The sequence below is a fragment of the Marmota marmota genome, unplaced genomic scaffold (genome assembly GCF_001458135.2).
Source record: "Marmota marmota marmota unplaced genomic scaffold, marMar, whole genome shotgun sequence".
NCBI classification, from domain to species: Eukaryota; Metazoa; Chordata; class Mammalia; order Rodentia; family Sciuridae; genus Marmota; species Marmota marmota.
In genome coordinates, this window is record NW_026000016.1 from 39,390,791 (window position 1) to 39,411,752 (window position 20,962).

At 46.4% G+C, this 20,962-nt stretch overlaps 2 protein-coding genes across 4 annotated transcripts; one reads left to right on the plus strand and one right to left on the minus strand.

Annotated features, from left to right (window-relative positions):
* The first annotated feature begins 544 nt into the window (after nt 1-544).
* On the plus strand, nt 545-12,231 carry Fcmr (Fc mu receptor). 3 transcript variants are annotated; one of them, XM_015483736.2, is made up of 8 exons: nt 545-718; nt 3,685-4,017; nt 4,750-4,881; nt 5,807-6,029; nt 7,616-7,746; nt 8,103-8,255; nt 8,471-8,529; nt 10,843-12,231. In XM_015483736.2, exons 1-8 carry the CDS (start codon nt 682-684, stop codon nt 11,008-11,010), a joined length of 1,236 nt encoding a protein of 411 aa, XP_015339222.1. In that variant the 5' UTR covers nt 545-681; the 3' UTR covers nt 11,011-12,231. The 3 variants fall into 3 exon arrangements, with proteins under 3 accessions (XP_015339222.1, XP_048665478.1, XP_048665479.1); XM_048809521.1 differs by lacking the exon at nt 545-718 and adding an exon at nt 732-846; XM_048809522.1 differs by lacking the exon at nt 545-718 and adding an exon at nt 784-899.
* A 577-nt stretch (nt 12,232-12,808) lies between these two features.
* Nucleotides 12,809-16,224, minus strand: Il24 (interleukin 24). The gene is made up of 5 exons (XM_048809523.1): nt 16,050-16,224; nt 15,329-15,387; nt 14,365-14,520; nt 13,901-13,975; nt 12,809-12,988 (listed from the first exon to the last, which is right to left on the minus strand). Exons 1-5 carry the CDS (start codon nt 16,222-16,224, stop codon nt 12,905-12,907), a joined length of 549 nt encoding a protein of 182 aa, XP_048665480.1. The 3' UTR covers nt 12,809-12,904.
* Nucleotides 16,225-20,962: the final 4,738 nt, after the last annotated feature.

Sequence of the window (20,962 nt, forward strand, 5' to 3'; positions counted from 1 at the left end):
GGGATGAGGGATGGCAGAGATGTTGAGTGAACTAGGGATGATGTTCTGTAGGAGGAAATGCCAGGGGTCATCTAGTCCCACCTTCATATATTTTCTAGATAAAGAAATCAAGACTCAGTACTGAATTGCCCCAGATCCATGATTGGCAACTCCACATAGTAGGTGCTCAAAGGTATTCATCAAATGAGCTAACTGATAAGGACCACAACCAGCATCTTCTGACTTCAGGTCCAAACCTCTGTCCACACAGCTTCCATCCAATGGGAAGAATTGGAGATGAGGCTCTTTTTTTTCCTGAAGACAGGGGTAAAACAAAGGCCCCCAGCTCAGGAGTTAATGGATACATATAAAGCACAGGAGGCCCCTCCAGGAAAAAGTGTGAAGGCAAAGAGATACCAGGCTGGTGCTTGCTAACAATCTCGAGAGCTTCCTAGAGGCCCTTTGAACCCTGGTGACCCATTCTCACCCAACACAGCATGTTTTCTCAATTCCTGACTTCCGCTGTGGTTTGCTGGTATTTTCTTTTTTAGGCTAAGACTAGCTGGCAAACAAGACAGGTTGTCATTTCCTCATTTTCAAGCCTTTGCCCCTCGATGGGGCCAGAATCTCTTTCAAGCTCCCGATGGTGAAGGGCTCTCGGGTTGGCAGTGGGTCTCTGCTCCAGAGGCTTTGGAAAGAACCATGGACCTCTGGCTTTGGTCACTTTACTTCCTGCCAGGTAAGTACTCTGGGGAAACACTTCACACTTTTTAATGAAGTGGCCACAGGCAATCAATCGCCAGGCATCTCCGTCCCTGATGTTCCTTGATGGATTCAATTGCAAACCAGTACAAGGACGGAGGCCATGTGAGTCACCGGAGCACCCCTGCTCCCTGCTAGTGCTCCTCTCTCCACTCCAGGTACTGTTTAGCCAGTTGTTAATTCTCCAGGGCTGAAGGTATCTCATTTCCTAGACATTTCTACCTTTATTATGGGATCTTAAAGCTGGTGCCTCCAAAGATCTTTCTTCTTACCGCCATATTCTCTGTCTATAGATCTTTTTCACTCCTGAATTTCCAGCTTTCAACTCTAAAGGAGGACTCCCTAATCCATTCAACAGTCCCATTCTATTTTCTGAATTTCATATTTCAGTTGGCAACTGTCTCTTGGACACCCCACTTTAACAACCCACAAAGACCCCAGACACAGCTACATGCTTAACCCTTTACCTCCGACTCCTCATTGGTCCCATCCAAATGGGCTATTTCATCTGCCGTAAGTGTTTCTAATATCAGCCACAAAATGCCAGAATGGCTTTTTTTTTTTTTTTTTTACCACCTCTTCCCATTTAGTCCCAACCAGAGTTTGGTCCAATCAATGGCCAATTTGTGTAGCTTACCAGAATGAGAAGCAGTGGCAGCCTCTACTAGCAAGGTCACAGAGGAAAAGGAAAGGGGTCAAATGCACAACTATCCTCTCTCAACTATCTTTCCCACTTTCACCCTCTCAGCCTGATCAGGTAAATCTTCCCACAGCTTGACTCTAGTCAGAGGATTGTTCTTTGCAAAACCTTCAATGTATTGACACATTCTCCTGCACTTTGCTCTAGCCAAACAGGACTCTTCCTTGAACATATGCTACACACCCCTGCCACCTTGCCCTTCCTCGCCCATGTTATTCATTCTACCAGAAACATCCTTCATTTCACCTTCACCTCTTATGAGTTCCTTAAAGTCCACCTCAGTCTCCACTTCCTTTTCAAAGACTTTCCTGAGCCCCCGCTTCTGAACTCAGAATACTAATTACATTCATATTGTGGCTCCGTGTGTGTTTATTTGGTTAATTAAATGATAAGCTCCTTAAGGATCAAAATGGATTTTTATTCAAAAGTTCTTTCTTTGTGATGCCTTCAGTATAGAATAAATTCAAATAATTGTTGCATTGAAAAGTCTTAAGAGCCCAAAGGAATGGAGTTTTAATGCGGTGTCAGACACTCTGAGAGGTAGTGGGATATATGTGCATGATGGATGGCTAATCAAACTGAGGCTGAGAAGGCAGATGGGTGGGGCGGGAATGGAAGATATAAAGGTGTAAAGAGTGCTTAAATCATACCACTTCAGTCTGCCCCTGAGCAGCACCGCCATTCTAGCTGGGCCAAAGGGATGTTGCTCCCCCTAGAAGGAGGGGAGGATTACGCAGGCCCAAGAGGATGCAGGGGCTCATGCTTCCAGCTCTCCCACCATGCTAACATGGGCTACACTTTCAGTGGGCTCCCGTAGAGCTCCCTCTCCAGTCCCTGTAGTCTGCATTCTCCTCCCATGATGGTTTCCACCTCTTTACCCTTGTCCACATTTACCCATTTACCCATCAGGGATGTCCTGATCCAGAATCCTCAAGTCTCACTGCTCTCCTGACGCTTTCCTTGACACCCATTTGACTGAACTTCTTGCAGCTGTCCTGAAGTCGTGCTCTGGGGATGCATCTCCCTAAGCAGGAGGAGTTCTCTCCATCCACATCCACAGATGTGCTCTGTTCTCTCTGGCATCCCCACCCTGGTGGGGACCATTCTTACCATCTGGAAGACTTCTTCTCCTTTGCAGCCCTGCACCCCATCCCATCCCCCCCCACACACACACACATTTTACCTTATGAACCCTCTTCCTGAAAATATTCAGACACTTAATGGAACCTGTTTAGTTAATAATTAATCATTGAAGCCTTACCCTCTTCTATAGCTGGCTGAGCTGCATGAGACTTCTCACCTAAAGCACAAGCCTTTTAATGTCAGACTCTTGCAACCCACATCTTTTATCCCTCCCTGCTCCACACCCTGTCAACACACAGTGTGCCCACACCCTCACCTGCATTCACTCACACACTCCTTTGAGCTCCCCACTGGGTGACAAGTATCAGGATTCTCAGTTGCCCTCTATGCCCTTTCCTTCAGATCACAATTCAGACACCACATCTTCCAAATAACCTTCCTCTAACTACCCCACCCCCTACAAGAGACTGGATCAGGGGCCCCTGCTTGCTCCTTCCAAGGAATACTGTGCTCTCTGTCATGGAATTGATCACTCGGTGTTTTACTGGCTGGCTGTTGATATTGCTCAGTAAATGATTTGTTCTGCAAGGGAGAGATGCTCATGACAGGCATTCAGTAGACACTTACTGAATGACTGAATATGGAGAACTGTTGGAATAAATGACTGGCTGAATGAATATGACCAAAACAAAACTGGAGAGGAAAACCTACTGTAGCAAAACTGACCTGCATCTCCCAGCCTCAGGCTGAAGTCCCTTGGAGGCTATATGCCATTTGGGGTCACCCTAGGCACATTATTTCTCCTTGAAGTGGGTGTTGTGGTTTTGATCAGATTCTCATAGGGGTGGTCTGGGTCCTTATGGATATGGATTTAGTGATGAGGCAAAGAGCTAAGTTAAGGTGTGGTCATGGGGGACGGGTGTGTAAGGACTTGGCCTGAGGTGGTAAATCGGGTTAGGCAAGGGAAAAGATGAATGAAGATAAGGGAAGAAATCATGACAGGTTGAGGCTGAGGACTGACTGAAGTTGGACTGGTAATGGGGATGGGGCCATGGTTTGGAGTGAGGCTGGGCTAGAACCTGGGCTAGGGTTGGAGAGAGTTAGAGTTGGGGATATGTCTGGGAATGAGGCTCCCTCTGCATTAACTCCTTCTTCTGCAGTATGTGGGGCTCTGAAGATCCTCCCAGAAGTAAAGCTGGATGGAGAACTGGGTGGATCTATTACCATCGAGTGCCCGCTTCCTAAAATAAATGTGAGGATGTATCTGTGCCGGGAGATGGTGAAACCTGCAATCTGTTCCACGGTGGTATCCAATAACTTCATCAAGAAGGAATATGACAGTCGAGTCACTTTGAAGCCGTGCTTACACAAGAATTTGTTCCTAGTGGAGATGACAGAACTGACCGAGAGTGATAGTGGAGTTTATGCCTGCGGAGTGGGCACGCACACAGAACGGGGCAAGACCCAGAAGGTCACCCTGAATGTCCACAGTGGTAGGTGCCACCGCTGCTTGCAGGTTCAGTACACTCAGAAAATGTCTCCACTTAGGAAGATTGAGACAGCCATCTAAATAACAGTCCTCCAGACTTCTATGCTATTGCCATATTAGCCAGCCCAATAACAATTAGCATCCACAGAGTTGAACTTCATAGTCCACTAACCTTCTGACCCATAGAACTATCTATCCACAGTAGGCAAAAGGATAAGAGATGCTGACCTTGTGTCGCCTGTCCTACCCAGGGCTCAAGGGGAGAGGTGACATGAATTTGAGCACCAGTGGAAACTGGAAGCCAAGGACATAACCGTCATATATAACTGTTCCATGAGATATATCAGAGATGAATAAAAAGGAAATACACCCACTTATCAAGGCATATTTATAGGCCATATTTGTTACTGTCTGGTCTGGTCCTTTATTTCTCATGCATCCAGCCTTTCTCCTCTTCTCCAGTGATTTCCTACACAAATGCAGCAACTAATTTAACAGTTCACAGTCCCAATAGTGTCTGTTGGTTTTTCAGGGCATATTAGCTGTGCTAGAAGAAAAAGTGCTCTGTCAAGGAGGCCATAAGACCAGCTCCTTTTCTGCTCCTCTCCAGCAACGCTGCTCTCATGCTTACTGCCATTCACCTTGTTTGAGTCAGCTTTTACTTACACCAACAGTCCCTTCCCCAGGCCTGTCTTTACTTCAGATACCATCAACACAATCTCCTTGCTTCCAACAGAGTACAATCCATTCTGGGAGGAGGAGCTGATATCTGAGCCTCCAAAATGGTTTCATAAATTTCTGGAGCAGCGGATGCCCACTTGGCTCCAGATGGTTGCACATGCCAGTTCTTCTGAATCCACATCCAAAGGTCAGTCCATCAAAGCATGAGTAAGAGAGATGAGGAAGATGCTGTAGCACTGTGGAAACGGAGGAGGGGGGTGGGTGGGTGTCCAGCTCACCATGAGTGGCAGAACACAGCAGAGCAGAGCCCAGCAGACCTGCTTTTACATCCTCCAAGCCTATCATAAAGCCACGACTCCCTGACATAGTTGCAGAACTTGCACATCACCACTAGGTGGCACCACAAGCAATGGAGCGTGTGCTCCATTCACAAAATCAGCTCTTTTTATGAATGACTGCCAAACCCACGACTGGGCAGACGTTTCCCAGCTGGAGGTCATCATGTCTTCTTGCTGCCCACAGGGTTGTATTCTACCTGCTGGTGTCTAGTGATTTTAACAACTCTATTTTTCAATTAAAAGATAAATGGTTATTATACTAACAATACTTTTATAGTTCAGTATGTTTCTAGTTTTAAATGCATTTATGACGTGTTAATATTTCCATCATATCCTCACATATATTAATTGAATACATGAGGGGACCCTGTTGATGCCAAAAGGAATAGTGTAATTGGGAAGGTCATAGAGCTATGGTTGTTACTGATAGGTGTGTGATGGGGGAGTACAAATAAACAAACAAATATAGCACAAGGCAGAGTGAGAACAGAACTACAAACAAGGTCTCCCCATGCTCATAGGAAGGCAAGCTCTTCTTCCTGGGAAGGCATGAGATGGGGAGCTTCCTGGAGGAAATGGTATTCGAAGCCAACACAGAATTGATTGCATAGAGGTGGTATGCTCTGAAGGCACTTCAGGCCATGAGGACCCTAGGAACAAATATAGTCTGGTCAAAAGAGAAGAATATATTAAAGAAAGAGCTGGTGGCCCAGTCCCTCTGGAGACTAGAGTAAAGTGTATATGGAAGGTCCCTTTTTCTTTCGTCTCCTGCAGTTATCACACCAACCCAAAGGACTGATGACCCTCCAGAGCCCCACCCTTCCCCCACCACACCAATAATTCATCATCCTCGAGAATCCAGAGCATTCTCAGTAGCAGCTGCCAAGCCCTCAACTGTTCTGCCATCCACCACAACATCAAAGACTTCAACTCAGGAGGGGCTGCTCAGGCCCCCAGGGGCCAGCTACAAGCAGCACACTAGATTGCATGGGCAGAGGTAAGAGGCCTCCATCATCCAAGATGGTTTCAAAGCCAGGTAAAGTAGGCAAGAGTCAAGAGATCCACTAAAATCTCCCTGCAACATCCATTATTAGAGACCCTTCTTAACCTTGTCTCTAGAAGACCACTACGAAATATACTACCTATGAATATAGCAGGTATGAATCTCATTAGCATTTAATGTTCTAGCACTGAGTCTGTAGAAAGAAATAGACTCAAGTCTTTCACATTCAAAATTATTCAACTCTGTTTTGATGGGGAAAATTAAATGAGAAGCAAATGAACCAATAAGCTATTAAGTGTTTGAATTAGTTTCATCTATTTCGTTTTTAAATGTGGCTACTAGGAAATTTAAAATTACATATGTGACTTACATTGCTAGTGGACAGCCCCAGCCTGAAGACTCAGGTGCAGTCAAAGGAAGGCAGCAATTAACCACTAGGTGGTAGCACTATAACAGGTGGCAAAGAAAATCTCTAATGTTGGAATTTTTTATGCCTAAGCAATCACAAACATGTTAATGAGGAAATGGACTTCCAAGATTATTTGGGGTTCTATAAATAGGGAAATAGGCTGTGAGAGCTAAGTGATTTCAGATAGTACTAGAACCCCTGATACTATTTGGTTTGATAAATCACACCAACATACCAGTGGAGAAGAAAATGAGTAAATTTAACCAACATTTTCCTAGTCTAAACCATGTGACAGGACTGTGCCACGTCCTTAAGATGTAAAAAGATGATAACATTCAATATCCAATTCTGACTGTGATCAAGTTTGTAATGGGCAAGGACATGGGAACTGGAAATACATGAGATTTATTTTGGCTTGGCACAATGGGGGAAGAAAAGAGGACTATGCACTGTCCCTTCCAGAAAAGTAAGATTTCAATATGTACAGAAAACAAAGGGAAGAGGGAGCACTCAGAAAAACAACTTTTTCATAGTAATAAGAAACTAGCTCAAGCCAGGTGCAGTGGCACACACCTGGAATCCCAGCGGCTCTGAAGGCTGAAACAGGAGGATCATGAGTTCAAAGCCAGCCTCAGCAAAGGCAAGGTGCTAAGCAACTCAGTGAGACTCTGTATCTAAATAAAAAATACAAAATAGGGCTGGGGATGTGGCTCAGTAGCCCCTGAATTCAATCTCTAGTTAAAAAAAAAAAAACTATCTCATTAAATATTTTCAATAAACATGTGAGTAAACCAAGGTGCACAGTATTGGCCAGGGACTGGCATTTATCGTCTCCAGCTGTAGGCCAGGAGCATTAAATTCTTCATATCCACTATTTTGTATCATCTGCAAAAATGAAAATGATACAGACTTGTGGGGAAATGAGGCTCAGAGAAGTTGGAGATTTGTTCAAGGTCACGAGTCCAGGAAAAGGCACATCTGAATTTGAACCCCAGTTTACTGACTCCACAGACAAGAGTCTTTGGGGTGAATGGAAAGAATTCTATTAACAAAGGGACAAGTCTGTGAGTTCATTTTAAAACGTTTGCCACAGGAAAGTGCTTCTTTAAACCTATCTCCCTCACTACCTTCTCTTTCTCTCTCCCATTCCTTCCCCCCCCTCCCCCCCCAGAGAATTCAACCGTGGCTCAGAGTTTGGAAGGGAGGATCAAGGATTTCACATCCTGATCCCAACTGTCCTGGGTCTTCTCCTGCTGGCCCTTCTGGGGCTGGTGGTAAAAAGAGCGATTCAAAGGAAGAGAGGTGAGCAGCTGGGCTCTGGGCTGGGGTGGGAAAGCTAAGCTCCCAGACGGTTCTGATCTCTGCTTGATTTTGCAGGAAAAACCCGGGAGATAGCGATGTACTAGTAGCCTGGGGTGTAGGGAAGTGGGGCGAAGGTCAGTGACCTGGGAATGGGTACGAGGAGGAGGGCGGCCTGAGACCTTTGGTCTTCAGGAGAGGGTAAGACGGTTCAACGAATGTCCCGCACACTTTGAGCATCTATAGGTCTGACGTTGCCAAGCATCGAGGAGGGAGCAGCCTTGAGTTTGGGGAAGGAGAGGAAAGCTGGCTTCGGGCCTCTGATGCCATTTTTTTCTTTCCCTGTCACCACGGAGAAGCCTTCTCCAGGCGGGTCCGCCGAATGGCGTTGAGGATGCGCGCCCTGGAGGCCTCCCAGCGGCCCCGGGAGCAGCGGCCCAGATCGCAGCGGCCGCGCTCCCAGAACATCTACAGCGCCTGCCCCCGGCGCGCTCCAGAGTCTAACGCTGCCGGTGAGCGGAAGCTGGTGGCTGGCGGGTGACCCTACAGAAGATCAGAAGGAGCGCGGGCGTAGACGGTGCGCCTGGAGCCAGGTTCTGGGGGAGCAGGACTCCCCCCGCCACGCGCCGCCGCCCTACTTCCTCGGGATTCCCGCAAGATGGGGAGGGGCGGGGGCGGAACTGGAGGCTCTGTCTCGCCCTTACGTCAGCACTCCCATCCCCCTTAGGCCAGAGGCAGGTCCCTCCTGCGGATCCTGGAACATCTGCGCCCTCAGCCCCGCCACAGGTAAGCTCCACCTGTCTTCTGATTGGCAGCTTCAGCCCGAACCCGCGCCCCCAACTGTGGGCATGGACCAGAGAGAGCACTGTTACTAGAGCAGGGTCTTAGCTCCAGGTTGCAAGATCTTACCCCAGATCCTGGGGCCCATTCGGGGGACAAGTTGTATCCATTCCCTTATTTGGTGTTGTCAGAAGACCAACTCCCCAGGGATTGTGGTATTTTTAGTTAACTAGCTGTTAGAGAATGATACATTGTAACCTGCAGCTACTTGAAGAACTTTCAAATGAAGAAATTATTTTACTGGGAGGTTTAAGAGGGTTTCATCTTAACGTGAGGAAGAACTTTCTAGTAAACCCTAAGATGAGATGAGGTAGTTTACCCATCACTGGAGGAGGTCAGGCTTAACTTAGAAAGTGACTCAGCAGACGAAATTAAACACCTTGGGTGTCCTTCATCAAGGAATGGACATAGAGAGTTTCCATTAGGAAAGAAGCCTTGAAACTATCTGTCCATTTTGTTTTCCCAAATTAAGAAAACCTTTTATTTTCTAAAGAAGCCAACAGTGGCTAAAACACTGGTTTCAATACCCAGAAAAGAACTAAGGGTAGCAAATATCCAAGTTTTAATTAGAGTGTTGACTAAGTTCATGTAACAGACCCCCAAACACATGGCTCCAAAGTTAGAAGCCTATTTTCCTCTCAAGCAAAGATTCAGAGGGACAGGAAGGGGTGGCCTGAGCCATGAAGTCATGCAGCGACTTTTTGCTCCCTCCGTCTCTGGATGGTCCTGGTCCCTGGTCAATACTCAGTCTCTAGTATCATATCTACATTCCAGCCCACCAAGAAAGAAAGAAGTGCTTCTTTAAGACCATGGTCCTGAAGTTTCACACATTCCTTTACTTATTTAGCTTAATTATGGACCTTAATTAGCTTAGTCTAGCAGCACCCTCTACCTTCAAGGGAAGCTGTGAAAGGTCGTCTCTGGTTGGCAATCATGAGCCTTGCTGAAAAGGAGAGAGTGATACCCAGCTCTGCCAGTTACCTCTAGTTTCTTGAGCTTTCCCTTCCCCACCCCCATTAGAGAAAGCTCCCTGCAGCTTAGGAATGGTCCCACTGTTGTTTGTCTACTCCACTATCCACCAGCCTTCCTCTGAATCTGCTGGGACCACACAGTCCTCTCCTGGGCAGGGCCTTTCTCACAGCTTACTCTGCTTCCCTACTTGAGACTCTGATTCCCAGTATCGGGGCAAAAACATTGATGGAACAAATTCATTTTAAAACCAAATGAGTCAGTTTCAAATGATGAACTGTAAAAGACAATGGGGGATTTTGTTTATTTTGGCAGTATTGGGGATTGAACCCAGAGCCTCATACATGCTAGGCAAAAGCACTCTGCCACTGAACTACATCCCCATTCATACCATATCCCCACCACCACACACACACACACTTTTTTTTTTTTTTTTGAGACAGGGTCTTACTGGGTTGACCAGCCTGGATTCATACTGGCCATCCTCCTGCCTCACCTCCTGAGTAGCCAGTATTAAAGGTGTGAGCCACTGCACCCAGCTAGGAGATGTTTTTGAAGCAAGCTACTTCTGCATCCCCCTCTTGGAAAGTACAAAACATAAAAGCTCCTTTCCATGAGTGCTCACTGTATTCAGGGTCCTGAACATCTGGATCGTAGAACTTGTGTTTAAGTACGTGATCACAGTCCCTACCATGGCTTTCTGTGAATATTATAGTACTTGTGCCATGTTGGGGTCTTTGGCACAGCCCTGTCCTCTAAGAACTAATCATACTAAAGGTAGATGATCTGAAGGGAAGAAACCATCTGTCTGAGGAGGAGAAGCACCACAGTGCCACATGGTCAGCAATTTTCCTCCCCTTCCCTGCCCAGCCCCTTTCTGGAATGCCATGTCATGGCCTCTCCAAGCTCTTACAGAGAGGTACAAGTGTGAATCACTGTACCTGTGAATTCCTCCCTAAGAAGATGCATATTTGTTCCACAAGTCACATTTTTATCCCCAGGGGGTTACTCCTCTGACAGCTGGGTCTCCTCAGACCCATGCTTAGCCACACGATTTCAATCTGAGCTCCATTTAAGGCATTTCCTTCCCATATTAGTTCTAAGTGTTTTCACCACCCTGAAAATCCCCAGGGCTGGCCCACTTGATGGAAATCAGCTACCTCTTTGTCTTTGCCTTCTAGAACTCAGAGTCCCCCCTGCCATGCCCCCCATTTCCTGTTATGGAAACCCAGCTGGAAAGATACTAAAACCATCCACCCAAATTCAGTGATGCTTATTTGGTGTTTCCAGGTGCTCGAAGCTCCCTGGCTCCACACCCCATCTCTGAAGACCAGCTGTGAATATATGAGCATCTGTCACCAGCCTGCTGTCAAGAGGGAGGACACTGAGTCAAATGATTACATCAATATTCCCAGCCTGACTCACCCTCCTAGCTGTACCCCTGCAGCCACACCTTGATGACAATAAGTCTTCTCTGTCTGCTAATTTCCAATGACTGCTCCATCCCCTCACAGAGCCCTGATCACCTCGCATGCCCCCATCTATCTGTGCCCTGAGCATAGCTCTACCCCACATAATCTTGCACACCTTTGTACCCCACTGTGTGCCTCGAGGAGTCTGGGTATGCATAGCATTTGTCTCAATGCCGCCTGCTTCCTTTCCAAACCATGTAACAGGCTGTGGCATTTGCAGTGTCTTTGGTCACAGGGACTTTGCTGCTCTGGCTCTAGATCACGTGGCATTAATATGGAGTGTAGGCATAGCTGCCATTTCAGAAGCCCTTCCCAAGCTTAGGCCTCACACAAATAGACAGCCTCTGGGTTGCACTTCATGAGGATGGGCCTCAGCCGTGTGAGCTAGGAAGGGCCTGGTATGATAACACTCCTAGGAAGGACTTTGCCTTGACCCAAAGGCTGGAACTTGCTAGTATGAAACTATTTATCTCCTGTCCAATTTACTTTGATGTTATAAAGTATCCTACATTCTCAGAACCAACATTGTTAGTGATAGTGATATATATATATATATACAATCCTCTTTAGTCTAAGTCTCCCTCATTTGCTATAGAAAAGTACCCTGACCCTAGCAGCTCCTGCTCTTTTAGTCACAGTCTTTGTCACCTCCTTACCCTTCTTCCACATCCTAACACTGACAGAACACTCGTTTTTAGTCTGTTCTAGCCATCCCAAGTCATTACCTCTCTCTGCTTTTAAAAATGTCCCTCATCTTTTTGCCAGTTCCAGACAACATATAGCAAAGTGGGAAGGAAAGTAGCATGGGGTTCCTGGAGGATCAGGGGCTCTGCAGTAGCTCTTCTGTTGTGGAAAAGGAGACACCTTGCCTCCTAGCAGCTCTTAAGTGTAGTCTTTCTCTTAACTTTTGGGGGGCAAGGTGACATAATTGGACTCTATCTTTGGATTGATGTCAACTACAAAGTACAGTTAGAGCTTGAGAATGACCATTCTTGCCATTAAGAAGATCTTTCCCTAATACACAACACAGTCTCCCCAGGCACTTGCCCAGAAGTAGGGAGAACAGACTACCAGATCTGGGGTGAGTTGCCCCCTTTATTAGCAAGAAATGTCATCACATATTTCACAGTACCTCCTCCAGCCACAGAGATACCATCAGTGATGTCAGCTTGACGCTGTCACTTTCTCAAGTATCAGATAAAGGAAAGAAGAAGAAAAGGAGAGGATCCAGGCAGAAGGGATGGTGGAGTAGGGTAGGGTGGGGAGGGGTAGGGAGTGCAGCAGGAAATGAAATGTTGTGTGACAATCTGCTTTGTGCCAGGCACTTTAGCCAACATGTTATCTTCCATCATTTACTTTTCAAACTAATGCTCACCCTCACCCCAATGCTGTGCCCCTGCAGATATATGACTTCCATGAGTTAAAGTTCAATATTATATCCTAGCATCCCTCATTGTTTCTCAAAAATCCAAACACAGGTAAAAAAAAATAAAATCCAGTTTATTAAATATTAATTGAGCACCTACCCACTGCCCCACACTGCAGCAAGGATCATGGGAGATAAAAAGGGAAATATGGGTCACACTATATTCTGCTGCCTTCAGGGAATTTAGCATCTTGCAAATAAATATAACTTCAGTTGAAGCACTGGCAGTAATTAAATGGAGTTGTAATCAATACAGGAATCCACTTTGTAGATTATTCACAGCATCCTGTGATTGTCGTTTGGGCTGCTGAAAGAATGAAGTCTTTGAAAGAAGCCTGGGACAACAGTAGGGTCCATGGCCAAGAGTGTGAAGTGCCCAGCGAGCCACACAGGAAGGGACACCTGTTTGAAATTACATGAAGAATGAACAAGTACACGATTCTTGTCTGGACATTCAGATCTTGTAGAATTTCTCCATCCAGGTCAGGAGAATGTCCACTTCCCCAAAAGCTTTCGTCAGAGCTGCTTCTATGTCCAACTAAGGAGAAAGGAGAGCCAGAGCTCAGCCACGTTAGCCGAGAGAATGTTTTCCTTCCAATCTGCCATGTCAGAAACAGACATGATTCCAAATCCTGGGCTGGGTCACCTGTGGAATGGTCTCTGATGATCTCTCCTGCCCATCCCTTGTCCCCACCTGAGTATTTGTCTGCTTCAGGGATGAGGATAAAGAGAGTAGTCATGGGGTAGCCACAGAGTAGTGTTGGGTAAAGGACAAGAGCACTCGGCACCCCTAACCACAAGAACCACAGAATGCAGCCTGGGGTGGGTATGGCCCACCACCTGCATCCACTGCGCAAATGAGGAAATGAGCCAGGGTGGCCTCTTTCCATCATGTATTTTGCTCTTCACCATTTATTTATAGGCTAATGTATGATCAAAATCACATTTTGGAAAAAAAAATAACTTGTGGGGAGAGGTGCTGAGAATGAAATTTGGATTATTTTGTGTGTGTGTCTAAATTTAGGAAGAGGCAATATAATTTTCCATCGTTTTTATTCATAAATGAGACCAGTTGAGCATTATGGAAAATACTGCAGATGTGTTTGGGGGTGGGTGGGGTGACTCCTCGCTTCTTTCATTACCCAGTTCAAGTACCCATAAAACTCTCTCACAGGGAAAGTCCCCAATAATGAAATCATCTGGTAGGGAAATATAATAGCATTTTAACTTGATAACAGCTGGGGAACAAAAGAACACTTCATTTGTGCCACTTATACAAAGTATATGCTAACTGATACAAATATGCCTATGTTCCTGCTAAGTCAGGTGGGATTGGGGCAAACCTGGTGGAGTCACCTATATTAAATTCCACTTTAGGTCTCTGAGGCCCCTTAGTGTGACAGGTTGAGTTATTCTGCTAGGTGAGCAAGCTCCCAGCTCCTAGCCTTACCCGTTTGAACGCTCTGTGGAATAGCAGAAACCGCTTGTGTGCACTCTCACTGACAGAAAACATCTCATTTTCCTGCTGGATAACAAGAAAAAAAATTTTTGAGCCAAGAATTAGATGATGATGATGGTGATGTCACAAAGGGTCCTGAGAGGACAGAGCTGAGCTAACCTCAGAATAGTCAATGCCCAACTCCCACCATGTGGCAGAAGCTATCTCCTTTAATTCTCCAGGGAGAAGTGTCATGCTCATTTAACAGATGATAAAACTGAAGCCAGAGAGGCTGAGCACCTTGCAAAGTGTCACCCAGTTGATCAGAAGCAGAACCTAGACCTGAACCCAGCACTCTTTTTTCATAACCCCCATAACTCCCTGTTGAGGAATATAAGCCAGGACCAGATAAGGAAAGAGAGTGTTCTCAAAACACACCATTTGCCGACCCCAAGGCCCAGCTTTGTTCTACTCACAGAGGGTTGAAGTTTTGACATGATGACAATAAAGTTGTTGGCCAGAGTAGAGAATGATTTCAGGGTCTTGAATTCAGCTCTTTTGTGGTAGTTTTTGAAAACGGTGTTCAGATAGAACTTGAGCAGGGCGTGGATAAGGTAACAGCTCTCAGCATCCTGGGGGAGGATTGAGTCACTGCAAAGCCGAGACCTCTGCCCACCCTGGAGGGACAACCCATATGCAACCCAAGGCAAGATAAGTACAGTAGGGGTAGGAGCCTTCTAGGAGACGATGAACATTTGATCTGAAGGAACTTCAGGGGCCCTAGAGAATAACACCTGTTTCACAGGAGGAACCCAGACCTCAGGAAGGAGGTGACCCACCCAAAGTCACACAGCTGTCAGTGGCAGGCACAGACGGAGGGTCTGGAACTCCTGACTCCTCATTTAGCTAATATTCCCTTTCTTTTGCACCACACAGCCTCCCTAATATGGAGAGGTCACAGACCCTGAAAGCACTTGAACTTGGACTTTGTGGTGGAGAGTTGGTGGGAAAATGACTAATAGGAAAAGAAATGAGAAAAACGAACAATTCTTCAACAGCAATTGCACTACAACCCCCTCAGCTCTTGAAGCTCCGCACCTCTTAGGGATCAGGGATCAGTACATTTGTACTCACTCACTGAATTGATGGGTAATGAGAAGACAGAAATAGGTAAGAGAAAAGCATATTAGTGGAAAAGAGGGTTCAGCTCAATAGATGCCCATTGTTTATATAAGCAAAAGTGAAATAGAGACTGGTGACAACTCTCTGGCTCAGTGGAGAAAGATGTTTACAAGTCTCAACCACCACAGAGTGATTCATCTGCACGCTGCCCTGGCTCATGGCCAGATCTACCCTGTATAGGGTCAGCCCAGGGTAGATTGGGAAGGACTCCATCAGCCCCACAAAAGGAGGTATTGTCCTTGCCCACCATCTGATTACCGAGACATTCTGCAGAACCTCCTGGCGCAGCAGCCGGACGCTGGTGTTGTTATCCTGAGCTTGCTTGGGGAACAGAAAGAAAAGATGTCTCTAGGTTAGGGGTCAGCGAGGAAGCCAACCCCGCAAGTATGAGCTGCTTCCCCGGACCCCTAAATCCAACCAGTCTATGAGGTCCCAGAGACCAGAGGGACCAAAGGAGGACCCAGGAGGGGTGGTGCTGAGCTAACCCCTGGGGAGGGGGGACAAGTCTTATGTATAGAACATCACTAAGCATGTCCCCTCACTCCCACACAGGCATATGGAATCTCAGGTCTGAACACAGACTTGCTGAAGGACTTGTTTGATTCTTTTGGTCATTTGAGACAAGAGGAAATAAGTCAGTTTGGTTTGCCTCTGTATTTTGCAGGGTAAGGAGGAGACATGGGGGAGGAGGGGCTGCACCTGGACCTCCCTCTGCAGCCCAGCCATTCATTTCAGATCTTGAACTAGAACCAGAGCCCACCATTCAGGATGAAGCCTGACAAATCAGCATATTTCCTTCCCTTGAGCTCTGTTTATTTTACTAGAGGCTGACCACATCTTTCTGAGCCTCAGTTTTCTCATGGTACCAAGGGGCTTATAGTGCCTCCTGACCTCCTTGAGTTCTTATGTAGAAAACTGATGAGAACCTGTGAAGGTCTTCATAATTATCCCCATGGCTGGGTCCAGAGCATCTTTGCACTCACCACAGTTTCCTGGATGGTCCAGAAGGCCTCCCTCAGTTGCTGGAGATTGACCCCTTCTGCTCGGCAGGGCCCAAATTGGAATTCTTGGCTCTGGAGCCCTGGTACCTGGCTCCAGACAAACAGGATCAGACTCAGGCAAGGAAGGGTGACCATCTGCAACCAAGAGCTCATCTGCAGCAAAGAAAGAGCAGACAGATCCTGCTGAAAGAAAGGGGGCCTTCTCCTGAGGCATGACCTCTGATCGGGAGGGATACACCCCAGTATAATGCTCTGTGAGTCTGTCTAGGCCAACCTCAGGAGCATACAGATGGGGCACCTGAGTGTGCCATGGTCTGAATGTCCCAAGAAAAACTCATATTGAAAAAAAAAAAACTCAACATGAGGTATGAAGAAATGGGGCCAGGTGAGACCTTTAAGAGGTGATTAGATCATGAGGATTCAGCCCTCCATGAGTTAATCCATTCATGAATTAATGAGTTAATGGATCATCTAAAAGCAAGTCTGTTATAAAAGCCAAGTTGCCCACTGCTTGGGATGCTGCATAGAGTCCCCACCAAAAGAAGACCCTTACTAGATATGGCTGCCGATTCTTGAATTTCCTAGCCTTCAGAACTGTGAGCCAAATATACTTTTTTTCTTACAAATTTTCCAATCTCAGATATTCTCCATTAGAGAAATAGAAATAGGCTAAAACAGATGGGTTCCCAAGCTTGAATACTACAGACGTGGGGGGCTTATTGGGGTGCACTGGGGTGGGGCTAAAGCTTCCGGCTCCTCAATTTCATACACGCTGGTCTTGCCGTCTCTCCACCTGCCCTCCTCCACTCCACATTTCCATCTCCACATCCCTGTACCCACTTCCTTCTGCATTACAGCCATGCCGGGCCTCCAGCCTGCTAATTAGAATTTGACCATCACCACTACCACACCCCCACACACAAAAAAAGTAAGAACATGCCAAAGAACATGTCTAGCGAGCCCAAACTCAGGAAAGTGTTGCTTCCATATTTACTTATCTGAGATTTGCCCAGGCACGCTAAGACAGGTCTCCCTCCCTCCTCCCAGGAGGTGACTACCTCTGATACCTCATCACACTCCTGGCCCAAAGGGAGGGGGCAGAAAGTACAACCAGGTCACTCTACCATCTCAGCTGACCAACTCACTCTTTTTTGTTTGTTTGTTTTAGGAGTACTAGGGATTGAATCCAGGGGCACTTAACCACTGAGCCACTTCCCCAGCCCTTTTTTTAAAAAAAAATTTTATTGGCACGTTATAGTTATACATAATGGTGGTATTTGTTATAATATATTCATATGCACACCCAATAAAACATAAGTAAAACAGTAATTTGATCAGTTTCATGCCCCAGTACCTCCCCTCCTTCCCCCTGATTTTCTTTCTCTATTCCATTGGTCCCAGCCCTTTTTAATATTTTATTTAGAAACAGGATCTCGCTGAGTTGCTTAGAGCCTCACTAAGTTGCTAAGGCTGGCTTTAAACTTGCGATCCTCCTGTCTCAGCCTCCAGAGCCGCTAGAACTAACAGGCGTGTGCCACCACACCCGGCAACCAACCCACTCACTCCAGACTCTTAAGAACTGGCTTTGCAAGTAACTGAACAAGAGAACGGAATCAGAGTTCCAGATGACTCACCTTTCAAACTCCTCTGAAGTGCCAACTGGAGAAGTCTGTGTGAAGGGCTCCCCAGCAAAGGAACTCGGCACCCTGATCTACTTATAACTGTATGCAGAGAATTTCTTTCTAGTGCTTTCTTTGCCCTTTGTTTTTCTTCTTTTCTTCTTTCCTCCCTCTCCATCTCCCACACTCTTTATTTCCTACTTCTTTCCAACACCATTGAAGAACCTTTCCTGTTCCAGGCCCTGTTCTCACACCTAAAGAAAGAGCCTCCCACCCCCAGACTGGGAAGCCGGAGAACCCTGCCTTTGGAATGATCACCAACACCTGGGAAAGGGAATAGGTGTCCAGGGCCAATGTTCACTGTCCTCTGTCATGTGGGTCTGTGTTTCAGCATCTCCTTCAAAGTCTTTCCATTCCCTTCTTTCAAACTCTACAGGTTTTGTGGCCTCTCTTGAAAATTCATCTCTGGGTCTCATAATCCTCCTGGCCTTCCTTCCGCACCAACTGAATTCTTTGTGATGTTGAATTAGAGAAACATCTCCTCAACCCATCACATCTTGTCCTTAAGAAACACTCAAATGGACTTCTGCCATCCCCCCATGACTGCCAGCCCCAGGTAAAGCAGTAGCCCCATGCTTCAGAACAAAGATGCCAGAATCCCCCATTACTCACCTCAGGCTCCGTAAGTGACACTCCAGGGCTGGCTGTTTGGAGGGAGCTGGTCTGGTTTTATAGACAAGTAAGCTAAGCCACACTTCCTCACCATGCACCAAGTGACTGGACCCTTCCTGTATATAAGGGGGCTGGGGAGGGGAGGGACAGATGAGGAAAAGGAGGTGGGGAGAGGATTATTTGTCATGGAATACTTAATTGTCTAGTCACCCTTCACTTTAAGATAATGAAGCAACACAGAAGGCGGTCCCTGAGGTGAGATGAGACCTGGGTCTGAATTCAGGCTCTCCCACTGTCTCTGTGATCAAAGACAAGTGTCCTTGCTTCTCTGAGCTGCAGTTTCTACATTTATAAAACTTAAAAAAAAAAAGAAAAAGAAAAAAAAATCTGTCCTACTTCTCCAAGAAGGCAGGTAAAAGGAGAAAAGACAGTTACAGAGAGGTGCTTTTAAAATTCTGTACACAGAGCATACCAGTCTTATGATGTCAGAATAATTCAATGATTATGCTTAATTCATGATGGGTCAGTAGCCCAGAGGCTAAGGCTAGCCCCTAAGTGCCTCCCCTTCAGTCCCTTGGGGCCAGGAACTTTTAGAAGTGTTTTCTGACATGCACTACTCACAGTCCCTAGGGTTAAAGTCATGCAACCCAAACATATTTCTCCTTAGATTCTAGAAACTAGGAAAAATAAGAAAGTGTCTACATAGACCGGCCTGAAAAGCTGGGGGCCCTAGTATCCTGGTAAGTTGCCCTGGCCTGTGCAGTGCTGACTGGGCTCACCCAGGGGATGCAGGCAGTGTCGAATATCGAATATCAAGCCCAGCAGAGGCCATCAAAAGACCTGACCACAGCTCCAGCTAATGAGGCCCTTTGGCTTCAGTTTCCCTGCCTGTGGAATGAGGGCATCAACTGGAGCAGCATTTTCCAAAATGTAGTCCATAGAACCTCGTCTTGATGAATGCTTGCCTTGTAGAATACACCATGAAACAAGATAATGCATAGTCGGAGCAACCAGAGAAGCCCAGTGTGTACTTGTCCCTCTTGGAAACAGATGATGTGCCTAAGAGTGGTAAATATTTTGAGGAGGCCAGTGGAATGTGGGGGCTGTGACCAGCCTTGTTTCACCCCTTCACCTCAGAATAGATTTTACCTTTATAAATGACTGGAAAAAATAAATCAAGGAAAGGAACAATATTTTGTGACACATGAAAAAATACATGAAATTCAGATTTCAGTCCCACCAATAAAGTTTTATTGGGACATAGCCACACCCAATTATTCACTTACATTGGCTACTCTTGTGCTACCAGTAACAAAATGAGCAGCTATGGTTGAAAGCACATGGACCTCAGAGCCTGGGGCACTCACTCTCTGGCTCTTTACAAAAGGCATTGAAGACTCCAATAGTTTAAGACTTCCTAGACAGTTGTTTATATGGAAATTGTCTGGTTTTCACTGTTTGATTAAAAAAAAAAAACAAAAACTGTAAGCCTAGGATAGACCGACAAATAACTATGATATTTTTAAACAATTAAGTTCCATTTTAATTTTTATTTTGCTACCTAACAGGAAACGCTATGGTCAACTTACGAAATAACCTTAATTACACCATATTTACAGGTTATTGCACTTTACTGGGAAATCTTAAGAAAAAAAATTGAGCTAAAGTTTAACAAAATCCTTTACTGTATAATTTAAAAAAATAAAACAAGACTATACTTAAAAAAAAAAAAAGGCATTGCTACACCTGTTCTACATATGAATGTTCTCAGAGTTCCCTTAATCTGGGTCCAAGCAGAAATGGAGTGGGAATGATAAGAGAAGGCTAGCAGTCCCCAGGTAGATGGAGAAGAAAGAACTGTACATGCTCCGTGTGTGGGGGGGGCGGNGGGGGGGGGGGGGGGGGGGGGGGGGGGGGGGGGGGGGGGGGGGGGGGGGGGGGGTGCTCCCCTCCCCCATTGGCAGACGTGCTGTTGTTTGTTTTCTTAAGCGACAAAACATGCGCAATCCCCAGCCAGCACCCAATTGGCCATCACTGTCACCAGCTGAGTCCTCCTCCATCTTGCCCTAGGCAGGGACTCTTCACACTTTCCCTTGCTTCAGGATCTAGAGCATTCCTAAACACCCCTGCCTCCTGTGAAAAGAATGACAAGACAGTGATGAAGCAGATCCGAAGATGAAGACGAAGACGGGTGAGAGTGTGGAGCAATGATGGGAGGAGACAGGAAGCAGAAAGGGAAAAGGAGCCATGGGTCAGCACCCAGCTGACAGGTGGATGGGCAGGCAAGATGAGCTGGTTCCAGGGCAGGCAGGCTGGAACAGGGTCACATGGCAGTGGTATGGCTCAGCAAGCTCCAGGATATCCACCTGGGCTCAGAAGCAGCACACTCTAAGGAAGGGAGAATGTAACATGGATATTCCAAGCCAACCCAGGTCTGCGCCTCAGCCTCCAGGAGCCTGTCACAGCACCACTCCGAGAGGGGAAGCAATAAGAAAGCTCAGGGACCTTAGCCAACATCCACTGAGACCACTGGCTTTGGAGGCAGGCAGACCTGACTTGGGTTCCAAGATGTGAACTTCCGCTTTCTCACTTGTAAAATA

Excerpts from the sequence above, each read along its gene's own strand:
- Fcmr (XM_048809521.1), top strand. The coding sequence starts at position 753 with ATGAAGTGGCCACAGGCAATCAATCGCCAGGCATCTCCGTCCCTGATG. Across the intron at positions 4,882-5,806 it reads TTCTGAATCCACATCCAAAG|TTATCACACCAACCCAAAGG; the intron begins GTCAGTCCATCA and ends CGTCTCCTGCAG. Across the intron at positions 7,747-8,102 it reads AGCGATTCAAAGGAAGAGAG|CCTTCTCCAGGCGGGTCCGC; the intron begins GTGAGCAGCTGG and ends ACCACGGAGAAG.
- Il24 (XM_048809523.1), bottom strand. The coding sequence starts at position 16,224 with ATGAGCTCTTGGTTGCAGATGGTCACCCTTCCTTGCCTGAGTCTGATC. Across the intron at positions 13,976-14,364 it reads TGTCAAAACTTCAACCCTCT|CAGGAAAATGAGATGTTTTC; the intron begins GTGAGTAGAACA and ends CTTGTTATCCAG. Across the intron at positions 12,989-13,900 it reads TCCACAGAGCGTTCAAACGG|TTGGACATAGAAGCAGCTCT; the intron begins GTAAGGCTAGGA and ends CTTTCTCCTTAG.